Raw genomic sequence first — 14,862 nt, 5'->3', positions numbered from 1 at the left:
GTCGTTATACGTACTCCGACTGGCTGCACTACCGTCGCACTTTTCCACGTTTTCACTCGTCCAAGTGTTTCGTTTTGTTTGCCCTCTTTTGTCATTACCGGTCACTCCCGTCGGAGAGCAGCGAGCGGCCCATCAGCTCGTGGAAAGTTTGGTAGAATACTTTGCAATCCCTTGTTTCGTTACTATTCTCTCCAGTTTCGTCGCTGTTTTACCGGTACTCGTTCGCACGATCTTGTACATCATTGTACTGTGACGGCACTACCTCCTACATTCGCCATCAGAGGTCTACCGAGTTGACACCTTTCCCGCAACTACCTGAAGCCTTCCTCGTTCGTATATATACGTCCTTAACCGACCACCTTATATCCACGCGTCTAAGGCAGGGTCTGCTAGGTAGCCTTACTTGACGAGTCCACTAGCAGGCCCAGGACGAAACGCTTCCCTCTCCCTTTCCTTTTCACATTTTTCCAGTCTGCGGATTGCCGCCAAAGTACTTTGCGACCCGTTCAACGAAGAATCGACTCGGAGGAATCTTTCGCGAGGACTTCCAGACTCGACGGTATATGCGGGCAAGGCAACAAGTTGGGCTTTGCCAGGGAATATCTAAAATTGGCAAAGAATCGGTTCTTGCGAGATCTCCAATTAGAATCGCGTCGGTTGGTGGACGGGGTTAAGGGATCGTTTCGGTGAATCCGTGGCGTTACACGGACCATTAGGAATTACTTGGCGACCCATGGCTTTCGGAAAAACGTTCCGGTTTGTATAATGGCCGCTCGAAAGGAGCAGAAACTTCCGTTGTATACGTTTACTGGCGGCGAAGGGGGCGGGGCGGCAGAAGGTGCACGCGCGTTGCGCCCGACTATTTCATTTTAAAGTCAAAACGCCGCCTAGTCGGGGGGGCTTCCGAACATCGTAAGAGGGTTGCTGGTACTATTATAACTTTGTAATGGCCTACTAGCGCGTACTTTGCCCTGAATATTGCCTTAAAGGGCGCAACCGTGAAACGTCCCCTTTCGTAAATTTAACTTTCAAACTCGCGCGGCTTCGGCATCGTTGGTCGCGATCCGTTCCAACGTGTTTTTCGTACCGTTTCACGCTCGCTTTCTCTCACTTCCTCCGCCCATCTATCGCTATCGTTTCGCGGTACGGATTACGCCCGGTGATTACGAACCTTTATTTACACGGTCGGTCGCAAAACTGCCTTCTCGATTAATCTTGCGGGATACGAGCCCTCGACTGGAGGCATTACACCTTTATCGCGTGAATTGAAAATCAAGTAACGGTAACAGGGCGTACTGAGGTAATCGGGATAACTTTATTCACCCTGTAATATTAGCTTTTTCTCGAGGCATCTGTTTGGACAGAACGAGCGACCAGGTGTTCAGCATATTCCGAGGAAAATGAACGACCGATCGCGGTTACGTCGCCCGCGAAGACGTCGAATATGCTCCGTTTAAGTGGACGTTTCACGTCTCGCCGCGTACCCACATTAAACATAAATTATTCGCGGTTGTCCCTTTCGACTCCGGTCACACCGCAACGATAGTTTGAAACTTGGAAAGAAGGTCACTAGTAAGTACTTAACGCGGCTTAATTTGGCGGGCGGGGATAGTCGCGAGGGCTGCGACGACGCGATTAAACTTTCAACGATAGAAGGGTCCCAGCCGCGTACAATGTACCGGCTCTTTCGAAAGTTTGCCTCGTCCCGTCGGGACGAGCTTTCAAGGATATCCTAATCGGGCCGGGCTGGTTCTTTCGCGCGGTCCTCTTCAAAGCGTATTCATACGTGCCCGCGTATGAATACGAATGAGTGTCGGTGATCGTCTACGGTTCGGGAGGATTCTGGATGATTCGGCAGCATCGTCGAGGAGCCCTTGCTCTCACCGAGGTACATACATACCTATGTATTTCGACCACGTTCCAACTAGAAATTGCTAACGAAGAAGTTACTCGAAATTTCGAAGTAATCCCAATTTACGGCATCGTCGCAAATCATACGCGGCAGGACGTCCCTTCGAGAACGAAGAGGTGGACTTATTATTGGTCGAGCAGATACACCGAGTCGTTTGGATCCTTGGATTACAGTCTGTCCAAAACGGGACCTTTTTGGAAACCCCGTTACCCATCGAAATCTCACGTAATCCCCTTCCAGGGGTGAACGAATGTTGGCAGCTGACACATCTGTTTATTTATAGACGTACGTACATTACCTACCAGCCAACAGATCCGTTTCCGCGTGGACCGAGTAACCGCCCTCTGGACTCCAGCGGGGGAACAGTTTTGGAAATGTTCCCGGGCAATTGTAAATCGAATTTTTCAAAGGAATTCCTGTCCATAGACTCCGAAGGCAACTGGCAAAGAAAGAGGGAGTTCGCAAATACCCCCTGCCGCGAGAGGAATCCGCATCTCGAATTAAATCGATGATCATCTCCGAATCGGATATAAGGGAACACGTTGTTTCGTCGTGGACGAACGGGTCGTTCCGCGAATTTATCGATTTCTCGGTTCCATTCCTCGGGCATTCTTGGCTAGCGAAGACGTGCGGATTCTTGGACGGTCGCCAGAAGGCCAAACGTTGGTCCAGGTGGAAGAGGAGACGGTTGCTGTGCACCTCGAGCAAGATTCCAGAGAAAAAGGGTAACGACAAAAAAAAGGGGGGACGAGAGAGGAGAGGGACACGACCACGAAATATTTGTCAATCGCAAGGCCAGGAAGACCGGCTCGGGGAAAGTCGATTTAACGCCCGTTAAGGAAGCAATTCCTTTAAGAAGGACGAGCCGGGAGCAAGGGTGGCTGCGCGGCCTCCCCGGGATCCTCGACCTTCCTGGACTTACGACCTTTCACCGGAGAATCGCTTCCGTCCGCCATTATCGGCGGACGAATGGAACATCAATAACCAATTTCGTAAGACTAATATCGCGAAAATTAGTTTCCCGAGGTCCCTTTTCCCTCGTCCTTTCCCTTCCTCTTGTACCATCACTCTGCCTCTCTTTCTCTCTATACCTATAACGTTCGTTAAAAGGTCTACGACCTACTCGGTGCCGCTCATGGGTTTTCTTAATGTCCACCTATCGAGGCGAGAGCGATCGTGAATCTCCCTTTATCGTCTCGCAGCACCCCGTTTCCGCTCGTATATTCCTTTTCTTTTTATCGCCCACGCTACGGGCATCGCGACGAAGAAACGATAATGTAGCTTTTAATCCGCGTCATCCGAGATTTATCCCGCGTGAAATATTCATGCCGGACACGTTCTCCGAGCTCGTTCGAAGCTTCCCGAACGATCGATTCCGCTCCGAATCGGCGCCTATTCTCGGGCGACAGGGGTAAGCACGTATTGAATTTGGCCGAGCATTTGACGAAAATGATCGTTCGAAAAATTGTCGACCGTCGCGTCGGCGAGGGTTCGTGTTTTGCTCTGCAATTAAGGAGGTTCGTGCCAATTTCGAAAGACTAGATAATTAAATAAAAATCATATAGTCTGTTTATTTAGAACCAAATACACACACTCGAAAAATTTTAGACTGGGTCGTCGATAAAATAAATGAGAAAAAGCTTGTCAAACATTCAGTTTTTAACACAGCCTTTATGACAGTCTTACGATTTCTAACCGGAATTATAATTTTTTCTTTTTACAGAAACTGGAACTGTTACTAAAAACCTAGGTACTGAAAGTATAAATCCTGAGCTTTCACAGTGTTCTGGAACACCGTGTTCCAGGAATGGGTTTATGGCATCGACGAGGCGAGCGAGGATTTGTAAAGGCTTTGTCCTGCACATTTGGTCGCCAAATGTGCACGGTACGATATTATTTTATACTACCAGCAGTTTTTAGTCACCCTCGCGCCAAATTAGTTAACGGTCCATGTCATAAACCAGGGCTTTCCGAAGGGTATCGGGTCGCTGTTGTTCGCGCTTCGGCTCGCAGGGAGCCTCGCGTACGGTACCTGGAGGAAAGTCCCCAAGGTTGCCAAACTGTCGTCCACCTTAGCGGGCATTTTACATTTCCACCCCCACGAAGAGGTGCGCTGAGGGCGGACTGTGAGAGTGGGGGGCAAGGGCTTCACCGAGGAGGCTTTCAGTCTTACAAACTGAGATCAGATTCAATCAAGACTCCAAGGGAGAAAGATCAATCTCATTTTGAACAGTCAGTGTGACTGATAGAACCAAACTGGTGCTTGTGTGTGTACAAGTCAGTCTTGGTTTCTTGAGCAGGGACAGCCCCTGAATATTCACGCGTCCAAGTTTGTTATATATTAAATACAGTTCACTAGTTTTTGTTGAACCAAGTTTCCTCATTTACTGTCCGAGTTTGTGTAACCATTCGGTACGTTCTACATTCGGTGCATCTTCAACATTCGGAATCATTGCGGGCGCGAACACAGATAATGAATTAAATCTTGCACCCTGCCGAACATTCCAGGAAAATATTTGACAATACAGTCCAGGATGTGTTGGTAGTCGGATAGTTATTGGAACTATGTTGAGGACTTCAAATGAATGTAAAAAATACTTTACTTTCTTTGTCTTTCAGTGAATTCTAATTTTCTAAATTATTGAATATTGAATACTGATTATACATATAGATATGCTCGAAAAAATAACGTTGCCAAAAGTATCAGAAACGAGCACAATGGAGTCATACGACTAACCAAAATATATTTTTTATTTATAATATAATGAAGAATGACCATTGAAAATTGTCGTTGAAATTCATAGATATAATTTTTATACGCTATTCAAATGTATTAATGGGTGTTTAATACCAATTAGTAATATGATGCTTTATTGACTAGAGAGTCAGGTATGAACCACCTTAAGAATTCATTTTCATCGTAGCGGACGATGATCTCTTTTGAAGTATGAGCAGTTGAAACGGAGGAAAAGAAGTTTCTTCTTGGAAAGCTCGCGCCAGTCCGAGATCACCCATGACTTACACAGCTTCTCTTAATTGTAAATTAGTTATTCGTCGAGTTATGGTCCGATTCTCGGCTCCTTTTTCGTCGTAATTACGTCGAGATCTCGTGAACATCCTGAACTTACTCCTCCCCCCTCCCTTACCCCGCCGTGATTCGTTTTGCTTCGCCCGATCTTGCTTTCGCTCGCCAGTATTCGAGGTTCGTTCCACCGTTGGTGAATCTCGAACTTTTCTTCGCTGCAAACCGATGCTCTTTATGTAACCGCACCTTCTCGCAGAGAGTCCCCGTGTTCCGAAGCTGCTCATAGTTTGAAAATTACCGTCGTTCGTATCGACGCGAGGAAAGACTTCCCTGATGTAATTTTTTCTCTCTATTCATTCGCGTTCGAAGCGATTGCACTCTTTTCAGATGACGATTGTACGCCAATTAGAATTCCCGATATATCCGTCGGAAATCCGTGCAATCGTGTATCCTGGCTCGAGTCTCTTCGCGTGTTCAACGAGAAAATTAATGGTCAAAACGGCGCGCTTATCGTATGAATTTTATCAATCGGAAATTCCTAGTCTCTGTTGGAAACGATATTTGACGCAGCTTTGTCTCGGTGCTTGTTTCTTTTTTCTGTTCTTTTCTTTTTTTATCGTTTGCAGAACGAGACGCTCGGAATGTTAAAAGTTGATTTATTATCGTTTGATTTATTTCCCTATCGATTCGAATGCATTTACCATGGCGCAAGATAGCCGTGCACGCTTCGATATACGTCCCTCGATCGACCTTTTTATTCTTCGTTCCCTAACCCCCCTCCCCTTTTCGTTCCTTCCCCTCCGGCGATCGTCTTGTCTCTCTTTTTCTCCTGATCGTGAACCCTCCGCTCATTTTCAAGCGAACCACGGTCATATTTTTTAGGGTGGTAGCTTAAGGGTGGTGTCTATTAATAAGCATATCGTGTCAGTGGAATCGGGCGATAAAAGTGATGCATGCCGCTTATTAGATTGCTCGAATATCGCGGGACGAGCGAACGATACGAACGGCTCGCGGCCACGACGAAATTTTTCACCATGATCGATCACGATGCATCAACCACCGATACGTTTCCCGTCATCGTATGGAAACGGACTCTTCGACATAAACGTACTTCCAGCGAAATTCCGGAAAAACCACGTCTTGGTGAAAAATTGTTTTTCGATGCACCGGGAACGATACGATAATTTCTATGCGTTCAGATGTCTCGGAATCGGGCACGTGCGTCGGCCAAAAGCAAAAATATGCAAAACAGTCGCCGGGCGCGTACATCAACTTCGTCTTCCCATTAAATCCGTGGAATCGAATTTATGGGCTCTGTCTCGATCTAATTTACGGGGACGCGGGAGGTCATGCCTTTAATCGTGGAACGTGAAAAAATACAAACTGTCGAGCGTAACGGATCTTCTCCGCGACGGGAATAAATTCGTGGCTCGCCCCTAAGATACACGGGGACAGGTTCTGAATCGCTTTACAGCGATAGAAAGACACGCCATAAAAATCGCTTAAGATGCAAGCTTCTTCCCCCGTTGAGAAATCCCTCGTGCACCCTCTAGAGGAAAAACAAAAAAAAGAAATGAACGTAGCTCGAACGGAATTTTAATCCCTCCTTGGGTTTCGGCCGTTCACGTGGCTCGTCCCTCGCGTTCGGAAAAAGAAACATCGTGCGTGTACGTTTCTGGAATGTGGTCACCGTTTCCAACAAAAATTCACGCTTTACACATGGTATTTACAAGGTCACAGATTGGATTAGACGAATCGTCCCCGAGGGAGGGGTAACGAACGACACGCGATACGTTCTCGAAGCCCTTTTTGTTCGCCAGTCAGGGGTTCGTATCGGTCGGCGATGGTCGCATCGCTAGCTTTCGTCGTCCGTGGTGTCGTCCGACGAGGCCTCACTTTTCGTCAGAATCCTTTCAAGTTGTTGTTGGAGCCTGTACGACGTGTCCACGATGCAATTCATCACTGTAAACACCGTTTGATTGTACTTGCGAACCACGTTGCTCGTGAGGACTCCCAAACGAGTCGAGGCATCCTGGCAAGGTGAAAATAATTTAATCTTTGATAATGTACAGTAAATCCTCGATCATTGTCCGAAGGTTCCTCAGCACCAGAGTTCGGCACAATTATATTCGAATAATACATAGTGAAAGGTTGAATTATCTAAGGGCATCATTCTGTGCTTTAAACAGTTAATGAGATTAAATAATTATTTACCAAGAGTCAACCCAGTCAAGAAGCAGTATTATTTTATAATAAACATTGGAATTTCGACGTTTAATTAATTAAAAATGACGAAGTACGTTTTTATCCTTTATTCGTTATTCGAAACTCCTTATAATAAATTTGCCCATCTCTGCTCAGCACTGACAAGGAGAGGTCCTCTGGTGCAACGCTGATTTTTTAACGAGGTTTTGTACAGTGATAGAGCTTAGAATTCCAAAGCCAATGATCTTTTTTCACCTGCATACGGCTTATTAGTTTATGGAATATTTAATGTTCACTGCCGAAGAGCCTTCGGACAATCATCGAGGATTTACTGTACCGTGAACGTTGGTATCGATAACACGGTGTCTGACTGTTACATCGTTGCAGTTGCGTTCGTTGAACGTGGACGGCCAAACCGTGGCCAGTATCCTGTGATAGAGGTCTTCCACGTCGGTGCTGGATCCCCACAGTCCCTCGGAGTGCGTCCAATAAACGAGACCCACCATTACGCCGCTCTTCAAAAGGAACAGCACGGCTCCGCACACTTTTTGCCCGAGCGTCTTTGGCGGCGCCTTCGGGGGACAGTCGCATAGCTAGGAAAACGGGCACCGAGTTACCGTGTCTCCGGATATCGTTTGCACAGTGGAAGTACGTTTGCACACAGAAATTGCATAATATTCCGTGGAAGAGCAGTGCGCTTCGCGGGAACATTCGAGAAGCTTCGACCACGAATTCAGTGTTTCCGTGCTCTTCCATGCTTCACGCGTCGTATAACATTCCGAGAAACGGTCCCCTGAAGATTGTTCGAATCAAGCGCGCAGATATCGTGAATTTCGGAATTTCGAACGGTTGCATACTAACGAACGTCGTTGTTCGCGTAATAAACAAAGGTAGCCGATGTGCAAACCACGGGAAGACCAACGAATCGAGACACTAGCGACAAACACGGTCCACCTGGTACGTCTCCAAGAACCGAAATTCCTTCGGTACGCATCAATTTACATTCGTACCGTCGCTAATTCCGTCGACATCTTGCGAGAGGAGAGAAACTCGAGTCCCAGTGGCTGACGCTCGAACGCGATACGAAGAAACTTTTCCGGCTACGGGAGCCAAATGGAGAGGGAAAGAAGCTCGCGTTTAAAGGGACGAGATTCGTCGCGTTTACGAAACCCTCGAGAGAGTGAGAGAGATGGTCGTCGGTGTTTCTGTTCGGTACGAGTAGCGGAGTGGAATTCGCTAAACGCGACGACGCCCTCGGCTCGTGATGTCACGTACGTACGTGTCCCTAACAAGTACGGGAACTCCAAACTGTCCTCCTCCATTAGAGACCCATCGGCGTCGCTCTATACCTGTGTACACCGGACTGTCGGGCTAATTTCAGGTAAACGCAACTACGTATCGACTAACCAATTCCGTACAGGTGCTGGAGCACCATCATCCCCCTTGGCACGGCACGTCAATATCGCGCAAAGACAGCTCGGGCTTGCAACATGAGAAGGGGGGGGGGGAGCAGTGAGGGGGTCCGCGCGGCTTAACGCCAAAGGTCCCTTGTTAACGAGTCGACGTAACCCGGACGGAATCTCATTAACAGTAAATACCCTGCTCGGTCGAGTAGTCGCGTTTCAGGTTTCCTCGAACCTGCCTAGAAGGGGAACGCTGCTCTCGGCTAAGTAGGAACCGATAATCGCGAGAAACCGAACCCTCTCGCACCGGTTCCAACCGTTTCACAGACGTGGTAGGAGGATTTCGTGATTTTCGACGACATCGTTGGTCGGGATTCCTTACTTTCGGGGGACATGTTCGTTGCATGTCCCGTCGCGTGCAAACTTTGACCGCTATCGGCCTCGGGGTCCAATAAGTGGACGGTCCCGTGCTCGGACATGGTTGCATCGTTTCCGCGTCGATCAGCTTCTGTACACGCCTCGGTCTTATGCACGTCTCGGGATTGGATAGGTTGATGGTCCGAGCGATACACTTCGTTCCCCGCTTCATTTTTCTCGTTTCCTTTCAAAGAGTCCTGCGCGCTTTTGGGCTATTTCACGTGGCTCGGAACGACGAGAATTATCCGCCGAGATGGGAAGCCCGAACGTCAAAAGATTTTCAACAAGGTCGGCTGCCTCCTCCGTCGAGCTACGAAAAATCAAACGTTCGACCAACAATCTTCCGGGTTTTCGCGGTTCTGAATTTTTCACGGAAGCGATGCCCGACGGTCCGAGAACGGGCAATCTTCCGCCGAACCGCCCGGAGGAGCGTTTCTGTAGAAACTTACGAAATTTCGAAAGATTACGCGCATTCACTTTGCATCGAATAACCTCCAAGGAATAATTTATCGCAGTTGGTAGGGCGCCAGGTGAGCGACGAGGGCGGTTCACCTAGTCTTCCCGTCCAACACCAAAGGATTTTGCCTGCCAGTAAACCGACCAGAGATCTTACCACCTCAAATTTTCATATTTCTCCGGGTTACCGCGTTCCACGGGAATTTTAACCGACACACGAGCAGAAAACATATTCGATCGTCCTCTGATCGATTCGCATTCAGATTCCTCGGTACCAACTTCGCGGTCAACGATTTTTTTTTCTCTTGAAAACGTTTAATCTCGGCTCGTGGTTTCCTTCATTATCGAATTCTTATTTGGATAAATATATCGTGGAAAGAAGTCTTCATCCCACGGATCGGAAATACGATCCTTTGAATATTCATCATCGAACGGACAGAGAGGATGAGGGGGGAATAGGAGGAAGAATGGCAAAGTAGGCAACGTATCGCGACGTGTTCGAACGATCCTCGGTAGCGTTACGTATGGCGAACGCTTTGTCAAGTTTCGCTCGCGAAATCCTCGTTCGGTTCCTGCTCGTTTCGCGAGCCACTGATAAGAAAGAAGACATAAAGGGGAGACGAGATTACCACGGCTGCGGCTCGGAAGGAAAGCAGGCAGGCCGAAGGGGAGAGGGCGGACGGCTCGGTTACTCGATGAAACTTTGAGTTTCCAACGAGAGCTCTGCGCCACTTTTCCCGTCGCCTACGTGTTGCCAGGAGCTACGGGAACCTCGCGATTCCTTATTCATCAACGCCATTGGAAGAACCCGTGAAATTTGCATCCGACACGCCCGTACATTCTTCGCGTTTACGCGCCCCCAGACCGCCTGGCTTGCTCTCCGTCTAAAATTTAGAGTCTAATTAGAGTCTAATTAGAGTCTAAATTGTCCGCGGTTCTTCCTAGCGTTCGCTTTTATCTCGAGAATTGTCGGATTCGACGGAACCGTTTTCATTTCGAAAAGATGTTTGCGAAGGACGAAACCCTTCGGGAAATGGTACCGTTTGTTGGTGCGGCTGCTAAGTAATACCGTTGGGATCTTCGAGGGTCGACGGATTTGATTCGTTTCCATTCCTGCACCCCAGGGCCAAACTCGATCGAGTTTGTTCGTAACCGATACCGGGATCTTGTTTTCCGACTGCTCTGTTCCGCCCCCTTAGGTATACGCGAAACGCGTTTGCAAACGTGTCGCATAAGTAATATACAGAAATTTATCCGATAATGTCATTCCGGGAACCGGAACGGTTCTTAATCGAAGAAGGATCGGTGGAGAACGAGCAAATCTGATCTGGCCAACCCCTCTCGTGTGCTCGAGGCTAGGTTGACGTCGAAATTTTTCCCCTTTCGTGGGCCACCGCGAAACACCCCTTCGTGCGGGCTTTTATAAATTCGAGATTATGCTAAACGATATACTTTAACGGTCTCCCGAGATTATTTCGAATCGTTCCGTCGACTTCGGGGGAGGAAGGGATTCGCGTCCTCCCACTCGTTCATCTATGGAAATACGACGATGAGACTCGTTACGTCGGAGTTACCGTCTGATAATTCGAAGACGTGTGGTCGATCGAAAGTGATTTTTTCACAAACAATACATCGGTATAGTATCGTTATTGGACGATCCACTAATGCAATTACAGTTGTGCGTTTAGCAGACGTCTCTCGATTAAGTGCAGACGATGAATTTTCCGGTATATCTTATTTAAATAGGGGTAGGGACAGGGGTATAGTCGAGGATTAAAGTAAATCGAACCACGATCAGCCTTGGACAGTTAAACATTTTATTCGGATCGAAACATTACGTAGTATATACATATGAGTTAGTAGACGATATGGAGTTCTGATATGAAATCACCTATACAGTGAACTTAAAATATAGTCGTCGATTTACACGGACCTCGCGTCATGCTGATTATGTACATTCGTTCGTCTCTAATTGTAAGTTCGTTTCCGCGTTCGCTCGAATTGCTCTCACCAAGACGATACACACCATTCGTACGCTCGTTGAGAAATTCTATTTTCTCTCTCACTCTCTCTCACTCTCTTTTCTTTTTTTTTCATTCTCGAAAACGGAGTTCCTTAAACGAATAAAGAATAAACGGCCGTAACCGAATCGTTTTCGCTTCTCGGCCGAACGTTTACGGACGATCCATTCCCTTTCGGGAGGGGAAACGTTACGTCGAGAGCGTTGCGCGAGAGTTTTGCGGCTTGTGTGCGCGTTACTTAATAGAAACGGTAGTCCGATCGGTTCGACACCGCGACATCACGATTAGGCTAATCATCATGGACGTGAAAAAAGTAGTGATCGCGTCGATCAGGTCGCTTCCTTCCACGGGGATCGTCGCGATTGGTCGTGACACCAGGCGTTCTCCATAGAAAAATCGTTTGATTCGGATCCGAAAGCGAGTCTAATATTCTACGTATGCGGCGAATAGTCGCTTGTTGCCTCCTAATCAGCAAAGATCGTTGTTCGTCGAGCGTATCTGGGAAGCAACGACCTGACAACATCGTCACTTTTAACGGGATAGATCGTGCGATCGCGAATTAATAATCCGCTTCTCGATTCCCCGAACTCTCTACGCGTGTTCTCGTTCGATATCCTCCTTCGAGCTCGGAGAACTCTTGCAACGATATACATACTTATGTACAACGATACGACATTAACTAACGAGCAACGACTTTTAATTTATCTTTTTCATTTTTTTTTTTTCTTTTTCGTTATTCCTTTTTCTTTATTTTCATTGAATACACCGAAAGAAACACTCGACACTCGGGCTCGACGTTTAGCGCGTCGCGACGATCGCATTTTCGACGCGGCGCGAAACGTGTCACGCATACGATAAGTTTACGTTTTATCCTCTCTCCGATCGAAATTCTTCCTTCTTCTCCCTGTTCCGCCTCTCTGCCCCTCTGTTACACGTTAAAAGTACTCAAGCTTCATGACTTCGTCGCGAAGTGTCACGTGGAAGCCCGGTTTTTCTGACCTTATAAATTGAATTTCTCACCCGAGTATAAAGCCTCCCTTCTCTCTCTCTCTCTCTCTCTCTCTCTCTCTCTCTCTCTCTCTCTCTCCGCCTCTCGTCTCTCCCCGCGCTTCCTCTTGTTTCCCGACCCCATTCGCCTCGAGAATCGAATAAAATTAGGAGCCCAGTCGCGCGACACTGATTCATTTCACTTCGAAGAAAGGTTCTCGGATTGCTGCGCTATGAACACGTACACTTTTATTTACACGGATATTCGGCCCGCCCGCTTCCACTCGTCCTCTCTCTTTCTCTCGATATTTCATTCGACTCTCGATATTTCATTCCATTCTCGAGAATCGTACAGGGAACGTTACTCGCACTTATTGTCGATTCTTGCTGAACAACGGCGCGTCGTCATTCTATTCGCAGTTCGCCCTCGTTAAACGAAACTTTCCGCTCTACTTGTTCAAGAAATCCGAACGAAGCGGATCGTTTCACGCAACAACTTTTTCGGTAACTTCTTATCTCGCGTAAAATCCCACCGACGGGAATCATTTTTCTTTTCTTTTTTTTTTTATTACAGCGGCCTCGAAGGGTTGATCGAGCAGCCTCGAGACCGCGTTCCACGCGCCCACGAATAACTCTGCAAAAATAGTAGCTTCGGCTTATCGTTTCATTCTCCCTGCTTTCGTATTTTCGTTCGCCTTCGCGTCCTCTCTCCCTCTTTAGTATCGGTTTCCATCGTACATTTTCCAGCGTGTTCCTCCATCCATCTTCATTCGAGCAACCGGATAGGGGACGGGTCGCGAACCTTTTCTCCGTTCTCCCGTTTCTCGGCCTAATGCCTCCTCGACGTTTGGAGGATTCGATCGGTAGGCTCAGACACGCGTTTATTTACGTCCATTCCAATTCGCTGATCGACGACTGACGAGCTTCCACGGCGCCGAAAAACACCCACCAATCCCCTGATTCCTATCGAGCCTCGTGGCTCGCTAATATTCTCCGACGTCTCGATAAAAATTCGAGGCTGGTCCGCGGCGTCGTCGTTTCTTCGCCGAAAGTCGCGTTCCCGCTGTACATTACTCGAAACTGTCGCCATTTGTTCGGGATATTTCTCAGCGAATTTTCATGGACGTAACCCGGCCGGCTGCTCGCGAACTTGAATCACGTAACTCGAAGAAGAAATATGCGAGGAGACACTGTCGAAGATCGTTGGGCTCGCAGTCGGTTCGCGGAAACGCGAGCAGGAAGAAAGTTCCGGCAGCGTCCGAAGACAGAAAGGGAAGGACAACTTGGGGTTGCTCCTCGGAACACGAGAGCCAGCAACTTTCCACCTAATTCTTTCCCAGGCCGATTCCTCTTCTTCTTCTTTCTCTTATTTTCGTTTGTTCACCGAGGAAAACAACTCTTCCTCGACAGTGAAAAAAACGAAAGCATTTCGAAATAATTCTCGGCGAACGACGTCTTTCCCCTCGAAACATTCGACAAAAATGGGACTCTTATTCCGTATTCTCGAAGAAGCAACAACGACGCGGCGGTCGCGATACTCGTCGACTCCAGGTAGTTCGTTCTCGTTCATCAATGTTCGCGACGATACGGTAGATTGTCTGCGAGTGGTTCCGTCCGACGGTTTAGCGGTTTCGTCGTGGAATCGTCGGCTCGCCGCAAACGACTCTCGTCGTTGGTGTCGCTATTGACTCTTGGAAGGGATTCGCGCGCGCGCGCTCGTTCCTGGACGACGACCGTTCCGTGATGCAAGAGACTCGACTGAGTTCGGTCCACGGCGAGACGGGTTAAAATTACTCTAAGGAACGATCCGACCGGAGGTCTAGACGCAGCTTTCCGGAAGCCTGTTCGCCATCAGTCGTCGTTTGATCGCCTCTCCGTCGAGGCATTCGCCGGCGACGACGACGCCCTGACCGGCGCCTACCAAGACGCCTTGACTACCCCCGAGAACGACGCCCCCCTGGCCGTCACTGGTTACCACGACCCCCTGTCCGGCGCCCACCATCACTCCCGTGATGGGAATGCTCTGTAAGCTTGGTATCGTGCTTCTCGATGGTAACCTCAGCTCCGTCGGTCTTCCGGTGAATTTGTGGCAGAGCTCGTCTATGCTTGGCGTAGGTCCGGGCGTGACCCAGTGTCCCGGGGGATAGCCACCCGGATAACTCGGCGGGCTCACTTCCACGAGGTTACCCTCTGCAACATTCAACCAGAAGGGAATTCTTTTGGGGGATTCGTTGGGTACGTTATGAAGCGAAACGAACCGACTGGACCCCTTGCGCGCACGTGACAATTAGCTACCGCGGCTTTTCTCCCCCTTTTTACTCCCCCGTTTCCCCCGGTTCCGCTTCAACCCTCGCGAGTCTTTATTCGGAATTTTGTTCCGAAACGGTCCGCTGGTAGATAGTAGCTACGCACCGAGGAAAATGAAAGCAGAGATGA

At 48.3% G+C, this 14,862-nt stretch overlaps 1 protein-coding gene across 1 annotated transcript; it reads right to left on the bottom strand.

The window, feature by feature from the left end:
- Positions 1-6,792: 6,792 nt before the first annotated feature.
- Positions 6,793-9,134, bottom strand: LOC107194587. Its single transcript, XM_015584229.1, has 3 exons — positions 8,928-9,134; positions 7,475-7,735; positions 6,793-6,969 (listed from the first exon to the last, which is right to left on the bottom strand). Exons 1-3 carry the CDS (start codon positions 9,132-9,134, stop codon positions 6,793-6,795), a joined length of 645 nt encoding a protein of 214 aa, XP_015439715.1.
- Positions 9,135-14,862: the final 5,728 nt, after the last annotated feature.

The sequence above is a fragment of the Dufourea novaeangliae genome, unplaced genomic scaffold, assembly GCF_001272555.1.
Source record: "Dufourea novaeangliae isolate 0120121106 unplaced genomic scaffold, ASM127255v1 scaffold8, whole genome shotgun sequence".
Classification (NCBI taxonomy): Eukaryota; Metazoa; Arthropoda; class Insecta; order Hymenoptera; family Halictidae; genus Dufourea; species Dufourea novaeangliae.
Note: the sequence above shows the minus strand (reverse complement) of the source record. Positions and strands in the feature narration are given on the sequence as shown.

Coding starts and splice junctions, on each gene's coding strand:
- LOC107194587 (XM_015584229.1), bottom strand. CDS start 9,134: ATGAAGCGGGGAACGAAGTGTATCGCTCGGACCATCAACCTATCCAAT. Junction 7,736..8,927: donor AACGAACATGTCCCCCGAAA/GTAAGGAATCCC, acceptor CCGTTTTCCTAG/CTATGCGACTGTCCCCCGAA. Junction 6,970..7,474: donor ATACCAACGTTCACGGTACA/GTAAATCCTCGA, acceptor TCACCTTGCCAG/GATGCCTCGACTCGTTTGGG.